Source organism: Neolamprologus brichardi, chromosome 17, assembly GCF_056152115.1.
Source record: "Neolamprologus brichardi isolate AB-2024 chromosome 17, ASM5615211v1, whole genome shotgun sequence".
NCBI classification, from domain to species: domain Eukaryota; kingdom Metazoa; phylum Chordata; class Actinopteri; order Cichliformes; family Cichlidae; genus Neolamprologus; species Neolamprologus brichardi.
This window is the reverse complement of record NC_142120.1, coordinates 21,436,469-21,462,728: the sequence shown is the minus strand read 5'-3', so window position 1 is coordinate 21,462,728 and position 26,260 is coordinate 21,436,469. Positions and strand designations below refer to the sequence as shown.

General features: G+C 40.0%; 2 protein-coding genes across 3 annotated transcripts; one reads left to right on the top strand and one right to left on the bottom strand.

Moving 5' to 3' along the window:
• The first annotated feature begins 125 nt into the window (after positions 1-125).
• LOC102790892 (CD9 antigen-like) lies at positions 126-15,732 on the top strand. Of its 2 annotated transcripts, none has more exons than XM_006781016.2 (8): positions 126-383; positions 10,503-10,605; positions 12,786-12,883; positions 13,498-13,572; positions 13,662-13,763; positions 13,880-13,969; positions 14,220-14,303; positions 15,121-15,732. In XM_006781016.2, the coding sequence occupies exons 1-8, from the start codon at positions 315-317 to the stop codon at positions 15,184-15,186; spliced, it is 687 nt and encodes a 228-aa protein (XP_006781079.1). In that variant the 5' UTR covers positions 126-314; the 3' UTR covers positions 15,187-15,732. The 2 variants fall into 2 exon arrangements, with proteins under 2 accessions (XP_006781079.1, XP_035762956.1); XM_035907063.2 differs by lacking the exon at positions 126-383 and adding an exon at positions 4,051-4,207.
• On the bottom strand, positions 14,744-24,478 carry cwf19l1 (CWF19 like cell cycle control factor 1). Its single transcript, XM_006781015.3, has 14 exons — positions 24,375-24,478; positions 23,421-23,505; positions 22,699-22,783; positions 20,856-20,957; positions 20,558-20,772; positions 20,356-20,471; positions 20,075-20,159; positions 19,513-19,665; positions 19,245-19,392; positions 19,064-19,143; positions 18,759-18,968; positions 17,982-18,101; positions 17,793-17,890; positions 14,744-17,123 (listed from the first exon to the last, which is right to left on the bottom strand). The coding sequence occupies exons 1-14, from the start codon at positions 24,395-24,397 to the stop codon at positions 16,979-16,981; spliced, it is 1,665 nt and encodes a 554-aa protein (XP_006781078.1). The 5' UTR covers positions 24,398-24,478; the 3' UTR covers positions 14,744-16,978.
• Between the last annotated feature and the right edge of the window lie 1,782 nt (positions 24,479-26,260).

Here is a 26,260-nt window from a genome sequence, read left to right as displayed (position 1 = left end):
GTTTTGTTTTTAATAAATCTGGAGAATTGTTTTATTCAGAAGTTTGATGTTCGGTCCTGTGATGAACAAAAGTCCAAACAAAAGACAAAGATGGACAGAGATCTCTCTCTCTGTGTGTGTGTGGGTGTCGAGCAGTCGATGGTCTGTTTCCTCCCAGCAGCAGCTGATCTGATCGGAGGCTGTCCGAACTGAGCCGAGCAGAGCCGAGCAAACGGCGACAGGTCGACAGCAGGAACCACGAACATCACTGAGCGATAAATAGGAGATAATTTCAAGACTGAATTAGTCCGAACACGGCTGAACACTCCGCAGGGATGACGGCTCTAACTAGCTGGGAGCTGTGCGTAAAGTACGCGCTCTTCATCTTCAACTTCGTCTTCTGGGTAAGTTTAAACACGCGGGATGAAATATTTAAAGCTCCAGCCGCCCGTGTTTATTCATTTGCGCACAGAAATAAGTCTTCATCTCTCAAATTTGAGCCTGGAAAGATGAAAATGTATGATTGTGTGATGTGATTTGTGTTTAAAAGAGACGAACCGAGGAGCGTCTTGTTTTGATTTAGCCTATGGCATTTTGAACACTAGTGTGTTTTGTCGTTCCGGTTTGTGTTTGCTCTTTTATATGAAGCTGATAATATTAATTTTGTGTTTGTGTAATTATCCACTAAAACCGCACTTCGCATTTTTCTGTTTTCTTGTTTCTGACATTCTGGGATGCTGTTGCAGCAGCTGTAGACAGCTGACAAATTAAAGGAAAACCCCACGGAAAGCGTCAATAAAGTGCAGAGACATGACAAACCACCGGAACAGCTTCGGTGCTCATCAGAGTACTAAACAGTCTGCCAGTTGATGGTGTTCATTTCTGGTGACTTTAACGTTTTGTTGGTTTTGCAGTAGTTCAGAAATCCAGTAGGGTGCGTAGATGAGCCTAACACGTCATTCAAAGACAGAGCAGTTGCCTAATCAGTGCTTTCACCTCCTACTCGGGTGTCCTGTGCAGCGAGGAAGCTTAAGGCAGTCTGAAGGATGGCTCCTTAAAAGTCTGAATGATTTCTCAGGGCAGAGGTCAAAGGGTCGAAGGGCCAGCCTCGGGTCCACACCTCCACCTCAGGAACGTAAAACACTCCTTTACATGTTAAAAGTCCTGATGTACATTTTCATCCATCAGTTCAAAGAAATAACTTATTTTTTATTATTAAAATCAAAAAACTCTCACAAATCTTATCGTTTTTTAAAACGTATTTTTACTACCACCTGCTACACTACAAACTCATATTGAAAATGAAAAAAGAATAGGTTAGAAATCTGAAATAAATCAACCATCTTCTAATCTAGCTATCCATCTCAGGGTCTGAAAAGCAGGGTACACCCTGGACTATATGAACTGAATTAAAGGGAATCAAATGTCTGATTTGTTCCATATGGGACATTAAAGTGGAATATTAAGTGCTTCTTGACTCTGGTAAGCTATTGTTGATAAGCTTCATATCATTCAGCACACAGGACAGATGGGGATTATTTTGAACTGTGAATCATCCAAAGCTCCTCTGATGGAGTCTGTGAATAAAAACATGGAGCCGAAAATGAGCAGAACAAATCTTTTTTAAGGATTAAATTATTTGTACCAGTTTTTTCACTCATTTATGTTGAGCTGCTCACTCACTTTCTCTGATAAATGATCGAGTTCAGTCAAGCCATCAGAGTTTGAGCTCAACAAACAACAGCAGCTTATCACTAAAGACATCCTTAGAGAGAACGAGAGTGACGAACAAAAGACAGGCGGGGAGAGATAATGGAGGCCGGAAACAAAGCCGGCGTTGTTGGTTTCACTGGGTCCACTGGGAGCCGATGCAGCGTTGAGTTACTGCAGCAAACAATGAGTCTCCCAAGAGGTGTGAGCATACACCTGTGGAGTTTTTGTTTGTGATTCCTCTGAAACAGCTCGTCTTTTTTTTTTTTTTTATCTGTTTTTAAAACCAAACGCAGGAGTATGGAGGTAAAACGGGCGGCATGAGTCCAGCTGTGCAGCACAGAGGTTAAACTGGAAGAGTATCAGTGTTTTTTTTTTCTTAAAAACAGCACTCAACAAGTTTGTTTCTCTTTGTTTCTTCTCAATCAAAGAGCATACTTTTAAAATGCTTTATTCCAATTAGAATCAGTTACGGCTAAGCAAGTCCCAGAAACTGCAGTTCTCTAGCATCCACTGGAGGCCCTATAGAGTGAGGCAGTTTCCACAGACTCCAGTATTAAACTGCCCAACTTATCTGAGATCCCCATGTTGGTATTATTCCTGCATTGCAATAATGTGATTAAACTGCTGTGATATTATAGCTTTGAAATGTGAGGGACGAGAGAAAGAAGTGCCTTTGTTTACATAAACCTCTTCTGAAACAAACGCTAAGCATTTCAAGTGTTTCTTTTATTGATTTATATAATATAATAAATATATTATCAAGTTAGGTTTGCTGTTAGCCAAATTTTTGTTACTCATGTTGGTTTGCTAGAAATAGTTTTTAATAGCATAAGCCAAATTCTAGGCTAATTCTAACTGAACACTGAGACAATGTGATTGGTTAGCTGCAGCGTCACCAACATTATTGTGATGATATAGTAGGGTGACCAACTGTCCTCTTTTTTTGCACTTGCTGACTTCTAAAAGCTTATATGACATATTTTTATTTCACCATTCATTAACCGCACAGAGAAGGCATAGTTTAAATATGCTAAAGTTTTCTTTAAGCAAACTGTATTATTAAAGTTCTTTGTGACTGGCGCAAGTGTCCTCTTTTTTGGAAATCAAAATATGGTCGCCCTATCATATAGGGATAACTTTAATGAGGCTTTGCAGACACTTGATGTTAACTTGGACATCTTGAGTCAAACGGACTTAGAGACCATGTGTCATGAGAGGAAACTGGGTTCCCTGACCAGTGGTTGCTGAGAATGTGATTGTTAAAGCTTCGGTTACACACACCTAGAGACCAGTCAGTGACAACCACCCTGGCAGCCACCTGTTGCTAGGGAAAATTAAGTATTCCCCAACCTGTTGCCAAAAACCTTGTGGTTGCTTTGGAAGTTTGCATGTAGATTTCCTCTCCAGCTACTCTCTGAGCTGTAGTGAGACAGTGAAAAAAAGATTTCCCTTCAAATTAAAAGTTGTCCCCTTTGTAACACATTGGCTGCAGCGCTCAGACACAGCTTTTACTTTGAAGGCGAACCTTGTCCATTTCCCATTTTCCAACCTTTACTGTTTTAACTGCTTTAGCAGTTTAGAGTATTTGCAGACAAACTGCAGACAACCAAAGAAACCAGAAGGAGGTTTTTGGTGCAGCAGCTTCTTTAGAGCTGATTTCCCTCAGTGAGAGGCAGAAACCTCCAGAAACTACTGCCACATTATTTCCCTAGCAACCGGCGGTTGTATCACGTCCAAATTGGCAGACTGCTCTTGAACAGTATTTGCATGATGTCCCCTAAAAAAAAGCAGAAATAAACATGTTTACAGCCTCTGTGCTGTCTATGGATGGTTTAAACCTTTCTATGAATTGTACTGTGGGTGAATTTATTCATAATTCATCCCCATAGAAACTGACATTAGTGGTGTGGCCACTTTGATTTAAAGGCTGTTATTGAAGCCACATAAATGAAAGATAATCAAACTTTAAACTGAATCATTTGATATAAATCTTTGTTCTTCACACAGGAAGCAGATTTTCTCTCAGCCTCAAGTCTAGCAGCCAATCAAACTGGGAAACACAGTGTCGATTAACATTTATGAGCCACATGTGAGGTATATGAAGGGTTTTATTAATGGTGGTCCACAGTGAGTTAGGAGTTGATATCTTGTTTCATAAAGGAAGTGTTAAAGGAGGTAATACAAGAAGCACTGAAGCACCTTTACTGAGTATTTAGAAAAGTCAAGAGATGTTAAATGCCTTCACCTGTGTTAGACAAGCTGGGTTATGCAGCACACATCCAATCCCCCTCTAGCTCCTCCCTCAGCCAGGTGAGTGCTCAGCAGGGTGTGGCTTACAACAAAAGCTGCCTCTCTCTGTCACCTCTCTTCGTTCTCCTTCTCCTCCTCACTGTGTGACACTCAGGACGCTTTTTCTTCCATTTTTCTGCGTAAGAAGATATAAACAGATCCGAGCACCATGAAGGGACAACAGTGCATCAAGTACCTGGTGTTTATCTTCAACTTTCTCTTCTGGGTACGTAGCCTGGTTTAGTGAGTGGACTGAAGTGGTTTGGTTGCTTTGGATTATGGTGCTTTGTTTGATTGTTTGATGGTTTCTGTGACTGGATCAGATTTCAGGAAAGACTCACAATCTAAAACACAGGCAGAGTTTATGTTTGCCTGGAGCCACAAAATCTTTAATAATTTGACTATTTTTGATGTTTTGGGAGCTTCAAACCTCTAAAACCACAAGAATTAAAGTGGCCTCACGCAAACCCACGTAGCACTTCCTTCTGGGGAGTTTCAGCTCACAAATCTTTGCTTTTAATTCGCTTCCAGTCTTTATTTTATGTCCCACACTAATCTCTGTAAATGCTGCAGTTTGTTGCTTCTGCAAACTAAATCATCAGTGCTGTGACAGTTTATCAACCTCGCAGTCCATCACAAGACTGTCGAGAAGTTTTGGTGCCTTTGAAACGGTCACAATCTCGTTCACCTCTGATGCAAAAGGATTTGACTTCAGGAGTCTTATGAGTACATGGTCTGTGGCAACCACGGCCATTAAAAGCATTAAAATATGTGAAATCATCACGTCATACTGAAGGATGGGGGGGCTTGTGAATTGTGGTCAGACAAATGGATGAGTGATGGATGACTCACTGTTGCAGGAGCTTAAGGAATTTTCTAGATGGAATTTCCTAAAAATGTTCCCCTTTATGGTCAGGTGGATGGTCAGGTGGAACTGACATGGAATGACACAGCACATCTGAGTTTTGACATATTTGCTAAAACTGATTCAAAAGTTAATGCAGTTTAAGGCGAAGGAACGAGGATGGGCAGGAGACCGAAGAATGTCATTTCCTTGACTGCAGACAGATGGAAATGCTTGGGAAAACATGTGCAGAGCGACACAAAATGAAAGAGCGAGATAAACGAGTGGCTAATTTGCTCAAGAACTGCAGTGACTGTAGGGCAGCATGAAATTACAGCCTGACTTGGTGGTTTGGTGCAGTGCATGCGGCATGCAGAACAGAACAAAGAGAACCGGCCGGGTAGCTTTGAGCCACTTTTATGTTAAGGTGACGTCACACACATACAGGTGAGAGAGTGAATGATCCCCATGCCTCCTGATTCATCTCCAGGATGAGGGATTTTTTTTAAATGTATGTATTTATTGTGAAATTACAGAATCAAGTCTAAAAATCACAGATTTAAACAGACTGTGAATAAATGGCATTAAATCTGCAAAGAAACTGCTTGCAAAGAAACAATTCTCAAACTGTGGGGTGGGGCGGTAACAGAAGCTTCAACCACTACAGTTCAACTGGAATGCTTTTTAAATGGTTTTGAAATGCAAATAAAAACAGGTTAGACATGAGGTAAAACCCGAGGTGTAGGTCTGACCTACTAAGTCTAAATGGTGTATATATTAAGAAAAGAAATGATTTACATATGACTCAGGTGTGCTGAAGCTGCGCTGTCAGGTCATTATTTTACAATGTGCACCTGTCAGAAATTTATGCCAGCACTGATGAGAGGACTGGAGTGAGTGATAAACTTCCAGGGGACTGGAAAATGTGTAGCTGTGACTCTGCAGTGCGTCACCTCCAGCTGTTAAATGGTCTTTTGTCCTGTAGGACTCCATCTCATTGGTGGACCACCCTGCCCTCTAATTTAAGTTCGTCTATTGCCCCATAAAGGATGCTACTGTGATATGTGGAAGATTTTTATCTGTGAGTGTTTGAGTCCTCTGCATCCACGCTGCCTGCCGTCGTTGCTCTTGTTACCTCACAGTACAGAGCACAAACAGCTGCTCTGAGCCTAATCGCTGTTTTGACGGTATGCGTCCATGGCTTTAGTGTGTAATGACACCAAAATCAGCTCTGACTCGACAAATGAGGCGACAGCGTGATCTGAGGCACGGCCCCCTCCTCCAAACACAAACGTGAGATTAGACTGATTTTACATTGAGTCGGCCTCGAGTGTTTCTGATTATTAACCTGAAGAAGTTTCCCACAGTGTGAAGAGCTGTAGGTTCAACAGCACCACTAATTTTTATCACACCTGGAATCAGTATTGCAGTTTTATTTTCCAAAACATGGGAGAAATTCTACTGTTTTGATTCGCTGTTAGGTGGCACCAGCCTGTGCATCGCCAGAACTCCCAAACACTAACTTTGTCATGGTTATTGTTGTTTCTGCATGGCTAATAGTGCTGCAGAGCAGCTCTGTGCTTAATGAGAGCCAACATGAACCTCAGGGGAAAATGCTGTTTTCATCTCCTCCACACACAACACTCGAGTCCCTAGAGTGTTTGTGGTTCACTAATACCAACATCCCCAGCATTCAGGATGCCAGACGTCCTTTCTTTTCTTTTTTCTATATCTTTTTTTTTTTTTTTTTTTTTAATTTTTTTAAGTGTTTTTTATTGTTACAAATTAATGACAAAAATGTTTATTTGGTTTAATTCATATTAAATATTCTGCAAATGTTGATAATGGTGCACTAGACAAGCATGAGAGCGATGTGAGAAGGCTTCTCACATGAACTCTGCTATTGTTCATAACCAGCGATTTTCACTTTATTTTAATTTACTGAAACTGAAGTGGACTGTGTGTGCCCTACACGAAGCCGTATGATTTGTAAGATCATTCTTCTAAACTTGGCTGAAAATCGAGTTTACTCCCTCAGATTAGTGTCTAGGAGGCTCATGGTTCGTGATAAAGTTACCACCTGCAGTTATGAAAGCTGAAACTACCCACAGAGACTAAAATAGTTTTCATAGCTGCCTGTAAACATGATTTTTTTTTTTTTTTGTTTGTTTGGTTTTTTTTTTTTTTGCTTTTTTAAAGTAAAGCGGGATGTTTTAACCTGAGTGTAGACAGGGATCGACTCAAGTGGACAAGAGGAACTGCAGTTAATGGTAGCGCATTGATAATGTCTCAATATTCATATACAGATACTAGAATTTAAATCTATTGATCTGTGGAGAGATTTATTTGAATATATGCTGACTAGTCTGGACAATATACTATATATAATTAGATAGGGATGATTAAATGAAGAATGAGTGGAAAGTTATCCATCATACATTAACTAATACTTGCATTCAAACAGTAGCGGGTAAGATGTAGTACTTTACTTTCACAACATGAAGTCATTTCTGACTTCTGCTGTCTATGACGGATATTTTAAAATGCTCTATTTTCATGTTAACATGGACTCCTGCTATTCTAGCCCTGTTTATTGCAACACAGTGTAGAGATGAGAAGTGGAAAGTTGCATTGAGACTGAGTGACACTAGTAAAAGGTGCAAAGGCTTAAACCTCACTTCATTCTTTACAGAGCGAGTGGTTAGATCAAACAACGACTGCAAGGCAAATAAAGCAAACTGATCCTGCATTCTTTAAGCTCGAGGCTACGTTTGGAAAGATTTACTGATGATGATCATAAGGTGTGCCTGGCTGACTTAACGCTGACAAACCAGCGATGGGATGATGTCACATGCTGACAGTTACAGGTGTGGCTCTGATTGCTGGAAGATTTCTACTTTCAGTTTACTCACATTGAGGTCACACACAGGCTAAGTCAAGCAGCAAGGCGTTATATTTGTCGTGTTAATAGAAAATGACCCTCCTTATGATGTTTCAGGCAAGTCTGTGCATCCCAGTTTGGATGAATGACTTACAGGTTAATCTGACATGGAGCCAGAAACCCTGCTGAAACACACAGTTGTGTGATAAAAGGGAATGAAAGCAATGGTGTTTGCTTTTAGAGGTGTATGAATTATGCAGCTGATGCCTCTAATTTTCCTACATGTTTACAGCCTGATGCTGTTTTAGTCTCTGTAGGGAGATTAAACTTTTCTGTAAAGGCTTAAACTGAGTTCATGTCTGTTCTAGCTTGCAATTGACTACGGGCCTCGCCCACGAGTATTCATCTTCATGTTTTATCTGTTGGAGCATTTATTTGATAACCTGGCACTACAGTGTTCACAGTACAGTACAGCCAGTCAACTTGTGCTGTGGATTAAATGAAAGTCTAGTATTGTACAGAAAACAATGGCGTGATGATCCTCCAACTCAGTTGGGTATTTACAGCTGTGCTTCAGCATGTTAGCTAATACTTTTTAATGAATTAAATATTTGCTACTTGAAACATTTTAACAGATTGTTTTTTAACTCTAACCCTCTGTTGCCTCTAACGCCCATATTAAGGTGTTTCTTTGTTAAGGATTCTGGTTAACAACAATAAAAGGATGATACACTAGCTTATGCTAGCATACAAAACTAACAATGAAAGGGAATTTTTCCCAATGACATTAGAAAACAAGGTAAGGTAGCTGCTACACTCGTTGTCATATTATTTGTATGCCTTGGTGAGCTAACGCTGGCTAGAAAAATAAAGCTGTCCAACAGGGTAGAATTGTCAGACAGAAGTAATTCAAAATTTTGAGTTGATATCTCAAAATTTTAATTTGCCAAGTATTTTTGGAATTGTATTTGGAGTTATATTTGAGTTAGTCAAACTTTCAAGAGAGAATTCAAGACCTTGATTTACAGACAGCACCCCCACCCCCAAAAAAACAAAAACCTGAATCATGGTCAGCAGACCGTAGGAGGAACCAGACGGAGGACATGTTGGGGCAAAGTGTTGCCATTCGGCCTGAATGCTTCATGCTGTGTGCTTCATATACTCCCTGTTGCACAACAACAGACGTCAGCGTCATGCTGCAGGACATTATGGGAGTTATTTGGGTGGCAACAAAGAGTTGACGTAAACTGTTTTGTGGTTGCTGAGGTGATTCTGAGTCATGGTAGTGGGTAATTACTGTTTGAGACAAAGTATGGCTGTCATTTATTTATCTGTGGATGCCTTCATATCTAAGTCTCCGTTGTGCAGAGGCTCCACATGTACTGAAGTCATGTTTCCTGGATGGCTCCTCTGTGATTGGGTTGGTCTGGATTCAGGAGAATAAGCCGGGCAGCAAGTCGAACTTCATTCCTCAAATGTTAGCCTCATGTTCACCTTTAATGAAAGGAATTCTTATTCATCCACACTAACATACTTTGATTTGAATATGAAACCATTGCATTCCATACTAGCTGCACATGGTTTTGCAACAGTGAAGCATCACATCATCATACTTTACAAAAGCCAATTGTTCTTTCATTTTGCTCTGAGCAGCTGTTTTCGAACACCTGTCTAAACGACTGTGATGGGTCCATAAGTTCAGTGATGAGTTCATGGTCTCAGTAGTTTTCTGTGTTTTTTAACACAACATCAGTTGTAAATCACTGTAAAGCAGGATTAATCTGGTTATTGTCTAAGGTAGGATGCTTTATACTCAATCAGCTACCACTGTGTGGGTGTCCACCTCTTCATGTCTCTGCATGCTGTTTAACCCCCAATCTCTAAATAACGTTCACATCAAACACTCTCCTTGTTCCTGCACGTCTCAGATTATCGTGCTGTTATAGTCTGTTTCTTATGAGTTAACTCAGATGTTTAGGATAAAGTTGCCTCTGATGTACTGTACACTGCAGCATCTTCTCCTTTGTTCTTTTGTTGTGTGCTTTATTTTTTTTTCTACGGTCATCGTTCGAGTATACAGTGTAACAGTGGAGTGCTGTGAGGCAGGTCCAGGTGAGCCCTGTGGTTTCAGTCAGGTGATACTTCTCAAATCCAGCCTCATTCGGGCTTTTCACTTCTCTCTGTATCTAACCGGTAATGTGTTGCCTGTGTCTTAGACCCCCGGAATTATCGACCCGCGCCTACAGCTGTTGTTGGATTTGATGAAAGTGTCTGTTAATGCGACAGACTTGAGCTGTATGTGCCTTCATTATTTTAAGAGTGGATAATAACTCAATAACAATTTGAAAAAGTGCTCCGGTGGTGCTGGCTCTGTTAACTTACCTTGTTGTGAGCACAGTGTTCTTCCAAACATCAGGAACAAGGTCACACGTGCTGCAATGCCTGCTTTAGAAGCATTTCTGCAGGTTCAGACCACAGACATGGACATAGCCTCTGCTTGTATGAAAAATGAAGTCTGCGTCAAACTGCCTTTAGAGCTGCATTGGGGTTTTTTATGCCCACCAGGGGGCGACCCTTGCGGTTGGATAGAAGTGTAGAGGCTCAGTTTCTCTCTGACTTCAGTCCTTTTCTTGGCTCAGTTGCAAGTTCTGTATCTTTTTGCTTAAACCACAGAGAAACTCATGTTATCTGTAAATGAGGACAAATGTGCAAAATGGCATTAGTATTTGAATATAGTCTCACGGAGAGAATATTAAACCTCCTTCAGAGACAGTAAACATGTTTTTCGTCTTGCAGCTGGCAGGAACCGGCGTGCTCGCTGTGGGACTCTGGCTGCGTTTTGACTCCAGGACGGCAGGACTGTTCGAAGGGGAGGAGTCGCCCTCCGTGTTCTTTACGGGTAAGGCCTCTGCTGGTTAAACCCTGGATGCAAAACACTTACATGGAAACAAAAGACCATGAAGGAGAATAACCTTGAGGATGGCAAGAACCCTTTATAGAGCAGAGGTGAAGCATCTTAATCGCAGCAGCTTCACTTTTACATTTTTGGATATCTCACAACCATAAACCACAAAATAACAAAAAGAACATACAAAGATTCAAAGTGCACAGAAAGACGGGGAAATGATCAGCTCCTACTCCACTATCATGGTCTTTGAACCTGCCATGGAGTGATGGTGGTGGTGGGTGTTGTTGTAATTACAGCTGACGTGTCTGTAGTGTAGCTTTGACGCACATTACGAGCCTGTTCGTTTTATCATGCTGTCCTATCAATGTGAAGTCTCACCCTGCTCATTTCACTCCAACCAGCAAAAACCGTGCCGAATAATCTGCAGCTGAAAATAGTCCCCAGTAACCACTTCGTCGTGTTTATTAACAACCACAGCGTTGTTTCTAGAATGAAATCTTTATATTTGTGGAGGAAGTCATAATTTCAAATTAAATGCACTACAGCTGCATTTAGCTCTGTGGGGCTCTGGACGTGGATACAACCTGACCTCAGAGAGGCGGGGCACTCGGAGGGCAGCTGAGGCCAAAGTTGGTCCACAGCAAGGCGGCTCGTCCAATCCGGCAGATCCCTCCACACATAGCGCTCATTCTTCCCCGCGCACAGGGACTCCTTTGTTCTCAGACTTCTGTATTCCCGGAGGAACTGTCCCACCCTCCCGTCTTTGTGCGTCGCATCCATCAAACTGATAAGAGAAGTGGGCAGAGGAGACGGAGGACGGGCCTGACATGACAAACATCTTAATAATGGCTTCGGAGGAGTATTTGTGTGTGTGGGTCATGCGCTCACTGTTGTTGTTATCCGACAGCCTGTTTATGATTCATCCTCATGAAGTCACCATTGAAGTGTCGAATCATCGCTCTAAATCTCCCTGCAGCTGATTCCCACTCACCAGATCGTGACTGAAGGTGTTTTTGATAAATAACTCCTCATTAAAAACAGCTTCTGGTGCCTCTCAGGCCTTCGTGTCTGTTCGAATCAGAGCGGCAGCAGCTCTGAGCCAGAATGCAAATCACTGATGTACATTTACATTTTTAAAAGGCTTGAGCAGGTAAATCGGGGCTGATTTCCAATCAGCCTTCCACATGCACCTGTACACTCACTGACACTTTATTAGAAACAAAGCATGGGTTCTGTTAGAGTTGATGCTTTTGAGATTGTCATTTGTGCTAAGATATACAGACGTGGACAAAATTGTTGGTACCCTTCGGTCAATGAAAGAAAAACTCACAATGGTCACAGAAATAACTTTAATCTGATAAAAGTAATAATAAATTAAAACCAATGAAAGTCAGACATTGCTTTTCAACCATGCTTCAATTGAATTATTAAAAAAATAAATGCATGAAACAGGTCTGGAAAAAATGATGGTACCCACAAATTAATATTTTGTTGCACAACATTTATAGAATTTTTATTTATTATTACTTTTGTCAGGTTAAAGTTATTTCTGTGACCATTGTGAGTTTTTCTTTCATTGACCGAAGGGTATTTTGCGTGTGTGTGTGTGTGTGTGTGTGTGTGTGTGTGTGTGTGCTGATAAAATGTTTCTCGTTATTAGATTTTATGCTTCTACGATGGAGTAAGCAGCCTCGTCGCTTCTGCTTTTTACACGTTAGTCCGTTGAAAGGTCGCAACCTGTACGGGGTGCGACTGGTTGATAAGAAGTCATGCCTTGTATGGTATGGCGAGGGGCCACACACGCACAGACACACTCGCTCAGATACGCTTGCATGAAACTGTCACGTGGATAACTGAACCTGTTCTTAATCCTTTAATTTTTTTAAAATCTGTGTGAACAACAAACCTAAGAATGGAGCATCAAGTTCTGATGTTAAACTGTTGAATTGAACATCAAAGAGTGAATTGCATCCCATTTAACAAAACAAAAAAATGAAATGACTAACGGTAACTTTGAACCAGGTGGTGCTGATATCACTGAGGTTGAGATCATGTGCATAAGTTTTAATTTAATCGTGTCTCCTTTGTTTGTAACTGGCCTTGGGAACTTTAAGGCACGGGTGACCCCAGAATGCTTGTTTCCTCTGGCCCATCTGAACGTTTTGTTGCAGGCGTGTACATCCTGATCGCAGCAGGGGCTCTGATGATGGTGGTGGGTTTCCTGGGATGCTGCGGAGCCATCAAAGAGTCGCCTTGCATGCTGGGACTGGTGAGTGATTTCTTTTGTGTTTTACTTTTCCGCATTACATTAAAGACTGGTGACTTTGCTGTGAATCATGAATTCATGCTCAGATTTTTCAGTTGGCACATTTCACAGAGATGTTTGGGCTGTAATCACACCGATCACTAGGAAAGACTCCTCAATTTCACCACAAGCGTGTTTGCTGCTGCAGCTCAATCGGTGTGATGTGACTGTTGGTGGAGATTCGCTGTTATGTTTTTACAAAATGTTTTTGTCTTGCGATTGAAATGGTCATATGAAATTGGTGGATGTGATCACATCTACCCCGAGCCGTCATTTTAAATATTAAATGGCTTTAGTTTTAACTTACATTTTAGGTCATCTCTTCCTTAGTCATCTGTTATTTGAGCTCTGTGCACAGAAAAGGTGAACAGCAGAGCTGGTGCACAACAACTTAAAAGTGTTGATGTTATGTTCACCACACATAAATCTATGGTTTTTACCACTGGCTGAGGAAACTTTGAACAAAAGTGACAGATAAAAGTAAAAACCCACTCCAAGTTTCCTTTCAGGACTGATAACCAAATAACCAAATAAAATCATGTCTGCACTCCAAATCTTCTTCTTGTTTTCCGGTTTAGTTCTTCTTCTTCCTGCTTCTCATCTTCGCTGCAGAAGTGGCTGCCGGGATCTGGGGTCTTTCCAACAGCGACCGGGTAAATAACTCTCCCCTTCTGTCTCTCGCATGCATGCACACATTCTTTGTTGATTGACAGGTGTGTTAACTTTGTCCGTGTGTCTTCAGGTGGTGGAGGACATCACAGAGTTTTATAAACAGACTTACGCCAACTACAAGGACACCAAACAACCAGCGCTGAAGGAGACCCTCCGCCTCATCCACTTTGGAGTGAGAACACACACCTGGACACCTTTTATGCAACTTGTTTCCTTATTTTGAAACCGAACACATGGCTCTCTTAGATGACTGCCTAACCTGTGTGGGCTATTCCCCCCCCCCCGCAGCTCGACTGCTGCGGTCCAACAGGAACAGTGATCGATGCTGCCAGAGATATCTGCCCCAAGCAGGAGGGGCTGGAGGTCCTCGTCACCAAGGTAAGGTAGACTGCAACAAAAGGGAGATGACCTCTCATGTCACATCATGTAAATTTTTACTTAAACATTTTAAGATCTAAGAGATCTAAAGCTGACCTAAAAAGTGCTACAGCTAACATTTTTTTCTAGGGTATTCTGGCTTTGTAGAAATCAAGCTCACATTTGCACCAGACATTTGGTTTAAAATAAGATGTGGAGCTCACATGTGTTTATGCTGTTTTTGCTTCACTGTGCTGCTTCCCTCCTGCAGAGCTGTCCCGCTGCTATTGACGAGGTGTTTAATAACAAGCTGCACATCATTGGTGGAGTCGGCATCGGCATTGGAGTCATTATGGTGAGTCTGCCACTAATGCACATGTACTGAAACCTTAAGTAAAGCTATCATATGGTTGTTAAATTGGCACAAAGCCTAGAAGTGGTAATAAATAAAATGAAATCCTCCTTTTTTTTTTTTTTTTTTTTTTTTTTTTTTTTTTTTTTTTCAAATGTGTCAGGACAGCTGGTTTAGAAAAAGCCAAGTGTCTCATTGTTCTAATAGTGGGTCTGGCTCGTGATTTATTTATTAAAAACAAAGCCAATTCACAAATGTTGTAAACCTGGCCCCAGTAGGGGCGACATCTGTGGTTGCAAAGACACTTTCATATGTGTAGAAATCTATGAAAAATGACATTACTACTTACTTCATATATGACATCAAACACTTTATTGGTGAGTTTATGGCTCAGTCATGAGTACAGAATGCTAAATATGAAGTCTGATGATGACTAGCTATGGTTTTTTTTTTTTTTTTTTTTTTATTGGCTAGCTACCAAACGATGTGGTATTTTCACACTAACAAGACATTCTACTTGTTTTGGCCCCTGAAATTTGACTGGCCTGCCCTGATGCCACCAAAAAATCAATCCCCAAGGACTATTTTCTTTCATAGAAGAACAAGAAAAATATTAAATATTTACATTCAAGAAGGTGGAATTAGTAATATTTTTTTCAGGATTGGTCCATTTTTATCATAGAAAATATTTAACATGAACTTATCAAGATTGTGAAATTTTAAATAACCAAAATACACAATTATGGAAACTTTGACACTTTTGTAAACAGTGTGGTTTATTTCTTTATGCCACATTCCTGTGTCTTGTGACTCTCTGCAGATCTTTGGGATGATCTTCAGCATGATGCTCTGCTGTGCCATTAAAAGGTCTAGGGACTATGTGTAAAAACCCATGAAACGCCGTCCACCTTTAACTCTGCTGCTGCTTCAAATCATTTAAGTAAGAATAACAACATTTGTCCCTCCGTGTGCTGCTTGGGTCCGTACAGGATGGCCTCCTCGACCTGTGAGAGTATGGCTCCTTTTCAATGACGCTTCTTTAACTCCTCCACTCTGTGGGGTCTGCAGCGAGTTATTTATATCCAAAGTAACCTGATAAGTGATAACTGATACAATCTTTTAAATCAAAAACCTACTTTTCATAATAGGACAGGTTTGAGCATATGCAGGTGAAAGGAGACTTTTGCAACTCTGCTGCCCCCTGGTGGACGCCCCATTTTCTTTAAATCCTTTTTTAAGTTATGTTTACAAAATCTGCTAAACGTTTGAGCTAACAGGGTTTTTGCAGCTAAATGAATGTTAATGACCCATGTTTTATTTTAAAGCTGCGTGTTAAAAGCTTTGATTATTTTTTATTTTATAAGTTTTATGCAAATGATTTAATGATTGCAGTTCATGTCTTTAAGATGTCAAATAAATGAACTAAAACAAAGATTTGTCTTAAATGGAGTGCTTGCTTTGAGTGCTAAAGGGGTACAATACAGTCAAATGTACAAATCTTAAAAATGCATTAAATGTTTTCCTAACATACTCTAAAAAATTAAAAATGAGATTAATGGGTTATTCAATTTTATTTTATTTATTTTTTAAATATAAGGTTTGGCTAACACTTGTGTACAATTGAATAAAGAATTACATTACAAAATAACGAATAAAAAAATTATCTGGACTTAAATTTTTGTATTTCTGTAGGGGCAATGCACAGTGGGAGATGTGTGTTAAACTACATGGTAATACTGAAAAAATGTGACCATCAATCCAAAATTAAGTTTTAAATTTGATTTTATTTACAAAACAAATGAGGCATTAAAAGTAACTTTACCCATACGTGTGGTAGAAATAAGAAAATATTTCTGAGCAGGTTCAGAATTTTAAATATTTCATCAATCTCAAGATTTCTGCTCTTTTGTCAAGTTTTTTTTTTTTTTTCTAGCAGGGGGGAAAAAACCCCAAACTACACTACAGACTGTTTTCGAAAACCATAACACGCGTGTTGATTAAAAAGGTGGCAACAAAAGGGTTACTATTCACATTTTAAACGCTAGAAATCATAATTTCTTTTGTTTTAATTTTTTTCCCAAACAAAAATAAAAACAGACAGCCCAGCAGTGAGGTTTACAGTTATACTCCCATTTCCTCACTGTGACTATTAAAAAGAAATACGCATGCTTTGTAAAACAAAATCTTATTTTAAAAAAAATTGTTTGAGATATGATGCAAATTTTTACTGAGCATTACACCAGAGAATTGAACCCAGTTAGCTTAGCATAAAGACTGGTCACAGCTCTATCCAAAGGTAACAAAATCAACTCTAATGCTAACACACGGTACAAATGAGATGTTAATTAGTATCCAGTCTCCGTACCAAGTTAAACTTTTAACTCTATGCAATCTTATTCCACCCGAAACAGTGGATTGATATAGTTAAGATGACAGTGAATATGTCATAAAAAAGTAGAAACAAAAGCAAGAAGACATTGTATTAAAAATGCTGTTTGACTCAATTTTCATGTTCAGGATAGACGAAGAGGAATGCATTATACCAACAACTGTCCTCACAATGCATTGCATCATCCATGGTCCCCACAAAGCTAACTGTACAAGTACAGGTGTGTGTGTGTGTGTGTGTGTGTGTGTGTGTGTGTGTGTGTGTGTGTGTGTGTGTGTGTGTGTGTAAATTATTCATCCCAGGTGAAGTCATATGGCTGGAAGTCATCTCTCAGCTGTTTGCAGCTCTCCTCCTCCTCCTCTTTGCTTTGTTTACACTCTTTCCAGTCGGCTCGAGTCGGGATGTTTAGCACCGCCTCACTGGCCAGAACCTCCCTACGCACGCACACAAAAACAAAAACCCCCACACCGTTACTCTGTGACACTGACATTATTCTCCCGCAGTGCAATTCTGACCTCCCATCAAGTTTTTTTCCCTAAAATTTCATGACTGACATTTTGGAAACAGCAATTTGTCATTTTTAGATCAGTGCATATTTATGTGAACAAAACACATTAACAGTGTGCAGAATTATTGGTAATAATTATTTACCAATATTACTGAATAACATGAGACTAAAAAATAATTTTCTTCCAACCAAAGCATATTTTCCCCGACTTTTAAACAGGTTTGTAGGTAGGTTTGTGTATACATAATGGGTAATGTTAAGTCCTGACTGTCCAGCTCTCTGGCGCCCCCTGTGGAGGCTTTTGTTTTTACTTTCTGATATAACGTAATTTTTCTGATGACGTTTTGATAATTCTGTTATTTTAAAGAGAGCCCAGGTATAAACAGAATGACCTGCTTTCTCTTTTTATTTTAATAATCTAATCCAAATGTGATTAAAAACACATCTGGACAACATTTGCATTTATACATAACATTTCATAAGAAACAGTTTTATTTTAGCTTTAAAAGATGACACTGACAGTGCTGAAATTTTATGAGGCTCTTCTTTATATTTACAGGTAAACAAAAGGTGTTTAATGGGGACTGATGCTCACCTTCCAAACTGCAGAGGAAAATGTTTTTGAATGCGGTAGAAGAGCTTGTCCCCCGAGTCCAACTCTACATAGAAATATGGAGTCCCTGGAGGAGCAATCTGAACACACACGTTTAATTCAGCTTTTCAAATAGATGTTAAAAATCCCAGAATAGCCAAACCACTGTACTCCAGGTGTGTTTACGGGTACCTGCTTGAGGTCAGTGTGTTCAGGAATCTCCATCATCTCCATCTGTTGCTCCTGAGCCTGGACCATGAACGCCTCCTTGATGTCCTCTGTGGCACAGCGGTTCAACGGCACCGGCACAACCTGAATGACAATAATAAGATGATAAATATAGTGATCAGCAAATGTGGCAGTAAATAAAAATTGTTTTACGTTTCTCTTCCTGCGCTTGGATCACAGGAATCACACTCTAAATAAAGATACAAGGAGTTTAAATGTGCTAATTTATTGCCCAAGTGTGACTTACTTTGTGAATAACTGGCTTCTTGTATGTCAGCGATAGCAGACTTAAAGACTTTATCTAATTCTACGCTCAATCTCAAATTATTTTAGCAGCTTTGCATAAAGTGCCCAAGTTTACCACATCTTTGTTGACCTTTTTATTGTTTTAGTTTGTGTTACTTCATCATTTATTACAGTGAAATATCTTGTGTACCTCCATAATCAAATTTAAAATACAAAAGCAAAAAAACAATTTATTAAAAAACAGAGTTATGAACCTTTAGCTAGTTATTTTAGATTAAAAGTGGCACAAATGAAACACTCAACTTTTTTTTCTCAAATTTTGAAATGATAAAACAAAATATGTAAAATTTTGCACTCTATAAAGTGAAAAATATGACTTTTTACACTTCTACACACTGCATCTGTCAAAATTAGAAAATATTCACCTTACAGTATCATTAAAAAACAATACGAATAACACTGAATTAAAACATGTTTTCTTGGTCGTGTTTCTACCTGCAGCTGCAGATGCTGGCTCCTGTAGCTCCTCTCAAACAGCACACAGCGCTCTCCTTTGCTCTTGTAGAACTTCCTCAGGGCTGACTTGTACTTCTCCATCTCCTCCACCACCTCCGAGCTCAGGTCCACCACCGACTGGTAGTGTCCGATGGGGAGGATCAGCACATGGCGAGGAGTCAAACCGCCTTTGGCCAGCGCGAGGTAACACTGCAGAACAAATCATCCTCACTCGGCTCTAACGCTTTTACGCGAAGTCTCGAAGGAGCTTCTGTGATGTGGATTTATGAACAGCATGAACTCACGTGTGTTCCTATGCTGATGACGAGGTGTTTCTCCACCTGAGGGCTGGCCAGACAGAACCAGCATGGACCCGAGGGCTGAGCTGCACACAGGAAAACAAATTATCTGTGTAACCTCACAAAACCACACTAACTAATGAGTTCTTTCTTAAACCAGGTCTAAACAGAGTGTGGTTGGACTCACGGTGCCGGCGGGGCTGCTTGGGCTGCCACTGATGATGCTGCTGGTCTCGCCCTCGCCCATCTCCATCAGAGTGCCTCTTCCTGCCATGGCCCCGAAAGCCTCCACCCTGCTTCTTGCTCAGGTCGAAGAAGTACTGATTGGCTGGCTCCTGGCACACATAACAACATTTTGTACTTTAAAACCTCAAATACACATTCAAAGGTGATTTAGATAACAGTCAAGATGAATTCTAGTGACTGTGAATCTCCACAGAGGACTCCAAACAAACCTCCTCCTCTGTGGCGCTGAAGGCCGTCTTTTGTGTGTCCATCTTGTCTTTCGTGGGGCATCTGTATGGGTTTTCCGTGACGTCTTGCGGTTGCTTCACAAGCTCTGCGGGGTCCATGGTCTTCATGGGGATTATGTTGAAGGCGTACAGATACTGCAGACAGAAAGAAGATTTTCACTTGTCATGACACATCTGGAGAATTTTCCACAGCAGGAAGCTTTTAGCACAGATTTGCTCTGTTACCTGCATTTCCTGCAGGAGAACCAGGGTCTAAATTAGAGTTTTAAAATAACAGGGAGAGTCTAAATTTAGTTCAGCTGAATTGGCTATTAGGGCTTCCTGTTTGCACTGGATTCATGCACAGACAACAATCACTGGATTCATTGGTCAGTGAAGAAAACTTTAACTTCTCTGTGGTTTCTAAGCATTTTTAAGGACTTTATTAATCACAGATTTTGATGTTTTCCTAACTTTTAAGAAAACCTTGACACAAAGTTTTAATAAATGCAGCTATGCACATAATCTCCATGTAACTGATTCTTTGTCTTGCAGGGAAACACACCTTCTTCTTGGTGGGGTTGTTGACGGCCGCCAGAGCGATGAAGCGGCTGACGTGTTGAGCATTTTCTTGAAGAACAATGTGATTCCTGCCGATAGACACAGTGAAAGATGGGAGTAATGTAAAATAAGAACCAAACAGTTGCTTCTAATCAATCTGACTTCTGCCAGGGGGGTCACCCCCTACTGGCCAATCAAAATAATGCAGGTTTAAGGCTCTTTGATATCCAGAAGAAATTAATTAACAGGGTCATCAGTGAGCTCCCTCACTGCTCTGCAGCTTACCTGTATGGGAGTCTTTCATAGTGAGCGCCCTCTAGTGCTGCAAAGTGGTATCGTGGCTTCAGTTTGTCTGTGAGGCTGGCTATCGAGTTGCTTCCACAAAGTTTTGTGTTCACTTCCTGCCGAACAGAGTTCAGAAGAATCCATTCAGCATCTCGTGGGGTCAGAAGCAGTAAAATTAAAGCAGCATAGACGTCTTCATTACCGGGTTGTTTGCGTAGTGCCACACTCCTCGGGGCCACTGCGATGTCAGCAGGATGTCAACACCTTTAAATTTGGAGCTGCTGGTCAGAGGAGTCATGAGGGCCACCAGATCTTTGGAGGTGAAGCAATGAGCCGGCGCCGGTTCCTGCCGGGCTTCCTGACCGCTGACATAGGCGATCTGCAGTCCTGACACGCCAGTAAACACACCACGCCGGCCTGTAACGCACAGATGAGAGCACTGAGTCACATGTTGGTTTCATGTGTTTAATAAAACATCATGAATATGTGTGATCGCTTACCGAGATATGTGATGTTTTCAGCAAGCTCACAGCCATCGGCATTTGGGAAATTCTTTACCGTTTCCTGGCTTGCTGCTCCGAGGATGTAAGTGTGGATGGGAGCTGAGGAGGCGCAAAGAAAAAAAGAAAAAGAGGCTTTTGAGCAATGTTCCCTCTAATTTTTCATGTGTCTGAGCGAACACACAAACTCCCTGAGCGATCCCTTGGACCACTGTGAGCATCCGACGTGTGCACTGTGGTCACGCCAGCATCGAATCCATCCAAGTTACATGGTTTATTAAAATAATCAAATTACAGCAGTTACATTTATGTTACACTACTTTTAATTAACTGCTTTAGCCCACTTACAATGAAAATTAAAAAAAAAATCTAGTCATTGACCTGTGTAGTATGTTAACACTATTCAAAGTAAAAATAACTTGAACTCCAATTTCGAAAACACAACTTTCTTTTTTCTTCTTTTTTTTTTTTTAATAAAGCTCTGACTTGTATTATGAGTCTGTGGTCTGGGAGAGAGTCTGTAACTCTCTGTCTGCAAAATAGAGTATATAATGACCAGTGCTGGGCAATTAATTATATAGTTACTTCCTCAAAAAAGTAACTCAGTTTGGCAAACAACAAAGCTTTTTGCAGCTATTTTTTTAATGCAGCCAAGGCGTTTTTAAATAAACATTTCAAACTATTTACAGAACAATCAGCTGTTCTGCATCAAATTTGATGCCACACAAATTATTTGTGCCACTCCCAAAAAATAATTTCTGTCCACTATGAGATAAAGGAGAACAACAGCCTGATACCTGCAGGCCTGACAACAGGAGACGTATCACTCCTGTAACACCTGTAACATTCAGCAGTCGCCTCATTGTTCTGACACACACAACAAAACTATTGACTACACAACACACTAACTACACAAGATTTGCGCTAAACATTACAAATCTCTCACATCTCAAAACACCGCCGTCACTCCTAAAACTTCCCCCCTTCCTAAACAACTAAATGCCATGTTGCCAAATCATTTTTTGATTGGTCGACATGGTACTTTTTTGGACGAATAGGAAAGGGTGAGAGGGTGGGTGGAGTTTGTTTTTGCTCACAGGTGGAGAGTGCTTTCAAACCTTTTTCCGTATAAAACGCTGTTTTTACCGTTTCTTCCCGCAGTAAATATAAACAACGATAGTATTCAGGAAGAAAACCAAACATTGCATATATTTTTATCATAACTCTGGTTTTACGTGGCCTATCAACACAATTTAAAAACTGGTATAAAGTCCACACTTTTTCCGTCAATTGTCCCGTCTGTCCTGCTCACATCTCCAATGGTTGTACACGTTGTCATTAACGTGGCTTCACTCCACATCAGCCACGCCGCTTTGCTAGCTAAAACACCGGTGTCGGCACATAAGGACGCTGTCAGAGCCTGTCAACAACGTTGATTAGCTGCGCATATACGAATGTGAATCGCATTATTGGCTGGACTATGGGATAAGGTGGCATCGTTCTAATCCCATACGGGAGCAGCCAGTTACTTACTAACACTGCAAAACAGAATTGTTAACATATTTACTATCATTTCAATTCAGGTTAGTTTTTTTTTGTGCGCAACGCAGATTTTCTGTGCGCAGAGACCGTGCCAGCAGTGCGCAATTGCGCACGTGCGCAGCTTAGAGGGAACATTGCTTTTGAGTTTCCTCAGAAAAAGCCAAAAAACATGCTTGCTTTCAGCATGAACATAGGAGGCGCTGTTGAGTTCTTATGCAATTCTATTAATGTAACAGCGCCCCCTGTGGTCAAAAGCAACAATAAAGATGAGCATCTGCCCAGATATTCCAGATTTTTTCACCTTTCTTGGCTCCGGTTTTGTACAGCTGCCACTCGGCTTCAGCTTCCGGCGTTGTTCCAAAAAATTCTCCAACACACAGCAGCAGCTGGTGGAAAACAGATGTGAAAATCACCACAACTTAAATACGATTACAGGTGTTTTAATATGATAACTTAACACACAGTTCTATACAATGATGTACCAGTTCATTGAAGGTAACAAGAAAACATTTAAGGGGATGGATGGGGAAAAACTTAGAATGAAAAAAAAGAATAAAAAGTTTTATGAGAAACAAAATGAGATATTTACCAGAAAAAGTCTGTAAGGACAAGTCTATAAACAAGTGTGAATTGAAAATAAATAAACCGGTTGATTTAGAAGAAAAAACGCAAAATTGCCAGAAAAAAGAAACAGCTGACAAATTCATGTAAAAGCAACTGACAAACTTACAGAGGAAAACTGGTAAAAGAATAGAAAATGGCAAATTTCTAAGAAAAAGCTTACTGTAAAAAAGGCAAGTCTATGTGGAAAAAGGACATGTATGAGAAAAAACAAATTATGATAAAAATGTAATCAATTAAAATAATTTTTAACAAAGAAAAACATTTAAAATAAAATCATGGCTAGTATAACAAAAAAAACCTGTCAAATTTACATTAAAAAAAACTAAACAGAAATAAAAACCCACAAATCATTAAAAAAAATTTAAATGATAACTGGATAATGTGACGCATCTGACTCACATCAAACTGCCCAGTCTTCTTCTGGATGGCCTGGACTCGGTTGAACAAAGCATTCAGACGGCCTTCAACGTCCCCACACGCCAAACTAGAAACACGCATGTTTTAATATTTTAACAATCTAGACAATTCATAGAGGATTTCCTCTGGAAAACATCAGACAGTCTCCAAACACCTGTTGTGTTTTTGGGACTTGAATGATGCCTTACTCATTGGTAAAGTTGGACACTGAAACATCAATAGCACAAAGTGCCTCTTACATTAAAATAAACTAGATCAACAGGATTCATGGATATCATTCTGTTTAATTAAAATGACGTTAATATATTCTGGTAAAGTGCAGATTTTTCACCACAAACTGCAAATATCAAACATGCCTCTACGTCACATGGTATGACGTAAATAAATGTGGAGACTGTTTAATGCAACCTTGAATCATGCAAGTTTTTAATGAAGTTCTGTATATTTCAGTGTAATACATTATGCCGAAATAAAAGTGATGACCTCGTATATTTTCAAACCTTTAAACAGATTTTACATTAGGCGGACGGCTTTAAAACCTATCCTGGGGGTAGATGTATGCCGTATTTTTCCTCTGCTGAACACTGACGTTCAGCAGTGAAACGCGTATTTATAACATATAAATCTGAAGTTAATAAGAAACGCTTAAAATTTCTGAAATTTGTTTTAAGTCTGATGAGAGTGGTCACATTTTTGCATCTAAACAGTTCCGAAAAAGTCAACAATTACAAGACCCTGACCCGGTGAGGTTTACACGCCTGTTAACGGAAGGGTTTTCATATTTTTCTTTTATCAACGTGTTTGTATTAGAAACGGAGATCCTCTAACATCATAGCTGAAACAACATAATCAACATGGACAACATAAACAGCATCGATTTAACCAGAAGCTACATTTAACCGGACGCTGCGTCCTGTGTTCACTGAGCAGACTTACACTCTGAGCGGCTGCTCCTCCATGTCTCTGAGCAGATTTTTACTCTAAATCTTAAAATGTGGGATTTGGATTTTAGCAGCTTCCATTAACCGCCCGTCGCTAATAACTGTCCGACTAAAACAAAGGCGGAACTATTTGTAATTTACAAAGCGGGAGTAGCTGACGTACACGCGGCTGCGCGAGACACACTAAGAAAGACAAACATTTATTAAATTAAAATTGATAATTTTAATTTCTAAAAACTACAAGAGAATTAGCTCAAACAGTAAGAAATATTCCATGTGGCTACCCGGACAGATTTCAGTGCGGAAATAGTTGTTGCCAGGTTTGATTTGAGTGGTTTGAAGAAGCTGCCGTGTTTCAGTACGTTGTTTCTGTTTTTCTGTAGTTTACACCTGTTCTTAAATCCATTCAGCTCTGTAATCCTGATTTTACTCTGTTTTAATTATTAAATCTGCAGTGTGTTTGTTTATTTTATTTATAATTCATATCAATAATGGGACAGAAGACTAACGAATGAATGAATTAAAGGACTTCACCAGGGAGGTAAAATCAAGCATTAACTAACAAAATAAGCAAATAAAAATAAAATTCTAAGACTTTAAATAGTTAAATTAACTGGAGTATGGGTCCTACTCGGGATACAAACTGAATGTACAAAAAACACAAGTTCTCAGTAGTTTCTATAGAAAGCCCTGATAGATACTTTGCAGAATGGGATAGGATCCTCTCCAGATTTATATGGGCGGGTAAAAAGCCAAGAGTTAAGTTTAAAACACTTCAGCTTCCCAAGGATAGAGGAGGACTGGGCCTCCCTTGCCTACATGACTTATTATAGGACAACCCAAATAAGGACTCTGGTGGGCTGGTGTAAACCTGAATATTGTTCAAGATGGAAGGAAGTGGAATTTTCCTTGGGAGGCAACTTCCTTGTCGGGGCACTGATAGGAGATCCCTCAAAGTTACGTCTCCTGGGAGACCCGGGCAACCATTGGATGGTAAGCTCAATAAAGACATGGAAAAGAGTACTTAAAAAGTATCAATTAAATCAGAGAGCTGGATTTCTTAGGTGGTTTGCATATGACCCAGAATCTTTCCCTAGTAAGACCGACTTGACATTTAAAACATGGGCTAATAAAGGTCTCACCACATACAGTACCTTGTTGAAAGACGGAAAAGTGATGAGTTTCCAGGACCTTAAGAAAAAGTTTGGGTTGCGAAATCAAGACTTTTTTAGATATTTGCAACTGAGGGACTTCCTGAATAAAAGCTAAAACATCCCCAGTTATCGACTGGGAATGAAGAAATTATTTACATATTCGAGAATGCATTTAGAGATGCATTCTTATTTCCAAATTATATCGTCCACTGACCAACCTAAGGGGTCATGATACAAGATATGTTAAAGCAAGATGGGAAACAGAGGGTAATCCATCCCTAACAGGAGAGGAATGGGATGGGATCTGTAGGCAGCAGTGGTCGGTAACAAGCGCCTCCTCGTGGAGGGAATTCAGTTGGAAGAATGTAATTTCCTTATTTTAATACCCCGGCTCAAAAATCCAATTATTCCCATAAGACAACATGCTGGAGGCAGTGTGGACATGCAGCAGCAAATCATTTCCACATATTTTGGGAATGTCCTTGTGTGGCTCCATTTTTGAAGGAAATACATAAGGTCCTGGAAACAATCTTCCAAAAGAAAATACAATTTAATTTTGCAGTATTGTACCTAGGTAACTTAGAGTCTTAAACTATGTAAACCGGATAAATATTTGTTCAGTGTGCTGTTGGTAGCTTCCAAAAAGGCCATAACCCGTTGTTGGCTTAATGAGGATACTCCTACTATAAATGAGTAGACTGACGTGATATATACTATTTTTGTTATG

Excerpts from the sequence above, each read along its gene's own strand:
- cwf19l1 (XM_006781015.3), bottom strand. The coding sequence starts at position 24,397 with ATGGAGGAGCAGCCGCTCAGAGT. Across the intron at positions 20,160-20,355 it reads TATGAAAGACTCCCATACAG|GAATCACATTGTTCTTCAAG; the intron begins GTAAGCTGCAGA and ends GTCTATCGGCAG. Across the intron at positions 19,393-19,512 it reads TCAGCGCCACAGAGGAGGAG|GAGCCAGCCAATCAGTACTT; the intron begins GTTTGTTTGGAG and ends TATGTGTGCCAG.
- LOC102790892 (XM_006781016.2), top strand. The coding sequence starts at position 315 with ATGACGGCTCTAACTAGCTGGGAGCTGTGCGTAAAGTACGCGCTCTTC. Across the intron at positions 10,606-12,785 it reads GCCCTCCGTGTTCTTTACGG|GCGTGTACATCCTGATCGCA; the intron begins GTAAGGCCTCTG and ends GTTTTGTTGCAG. Across the intron at positions 14,304-15,120 it reads TCGGCATTGGAGTCATTATG|ATCTTTGGGATGATCTTCAG; the intron begins GTGAGTCTGCCA and ends GACTCTCTGCAG.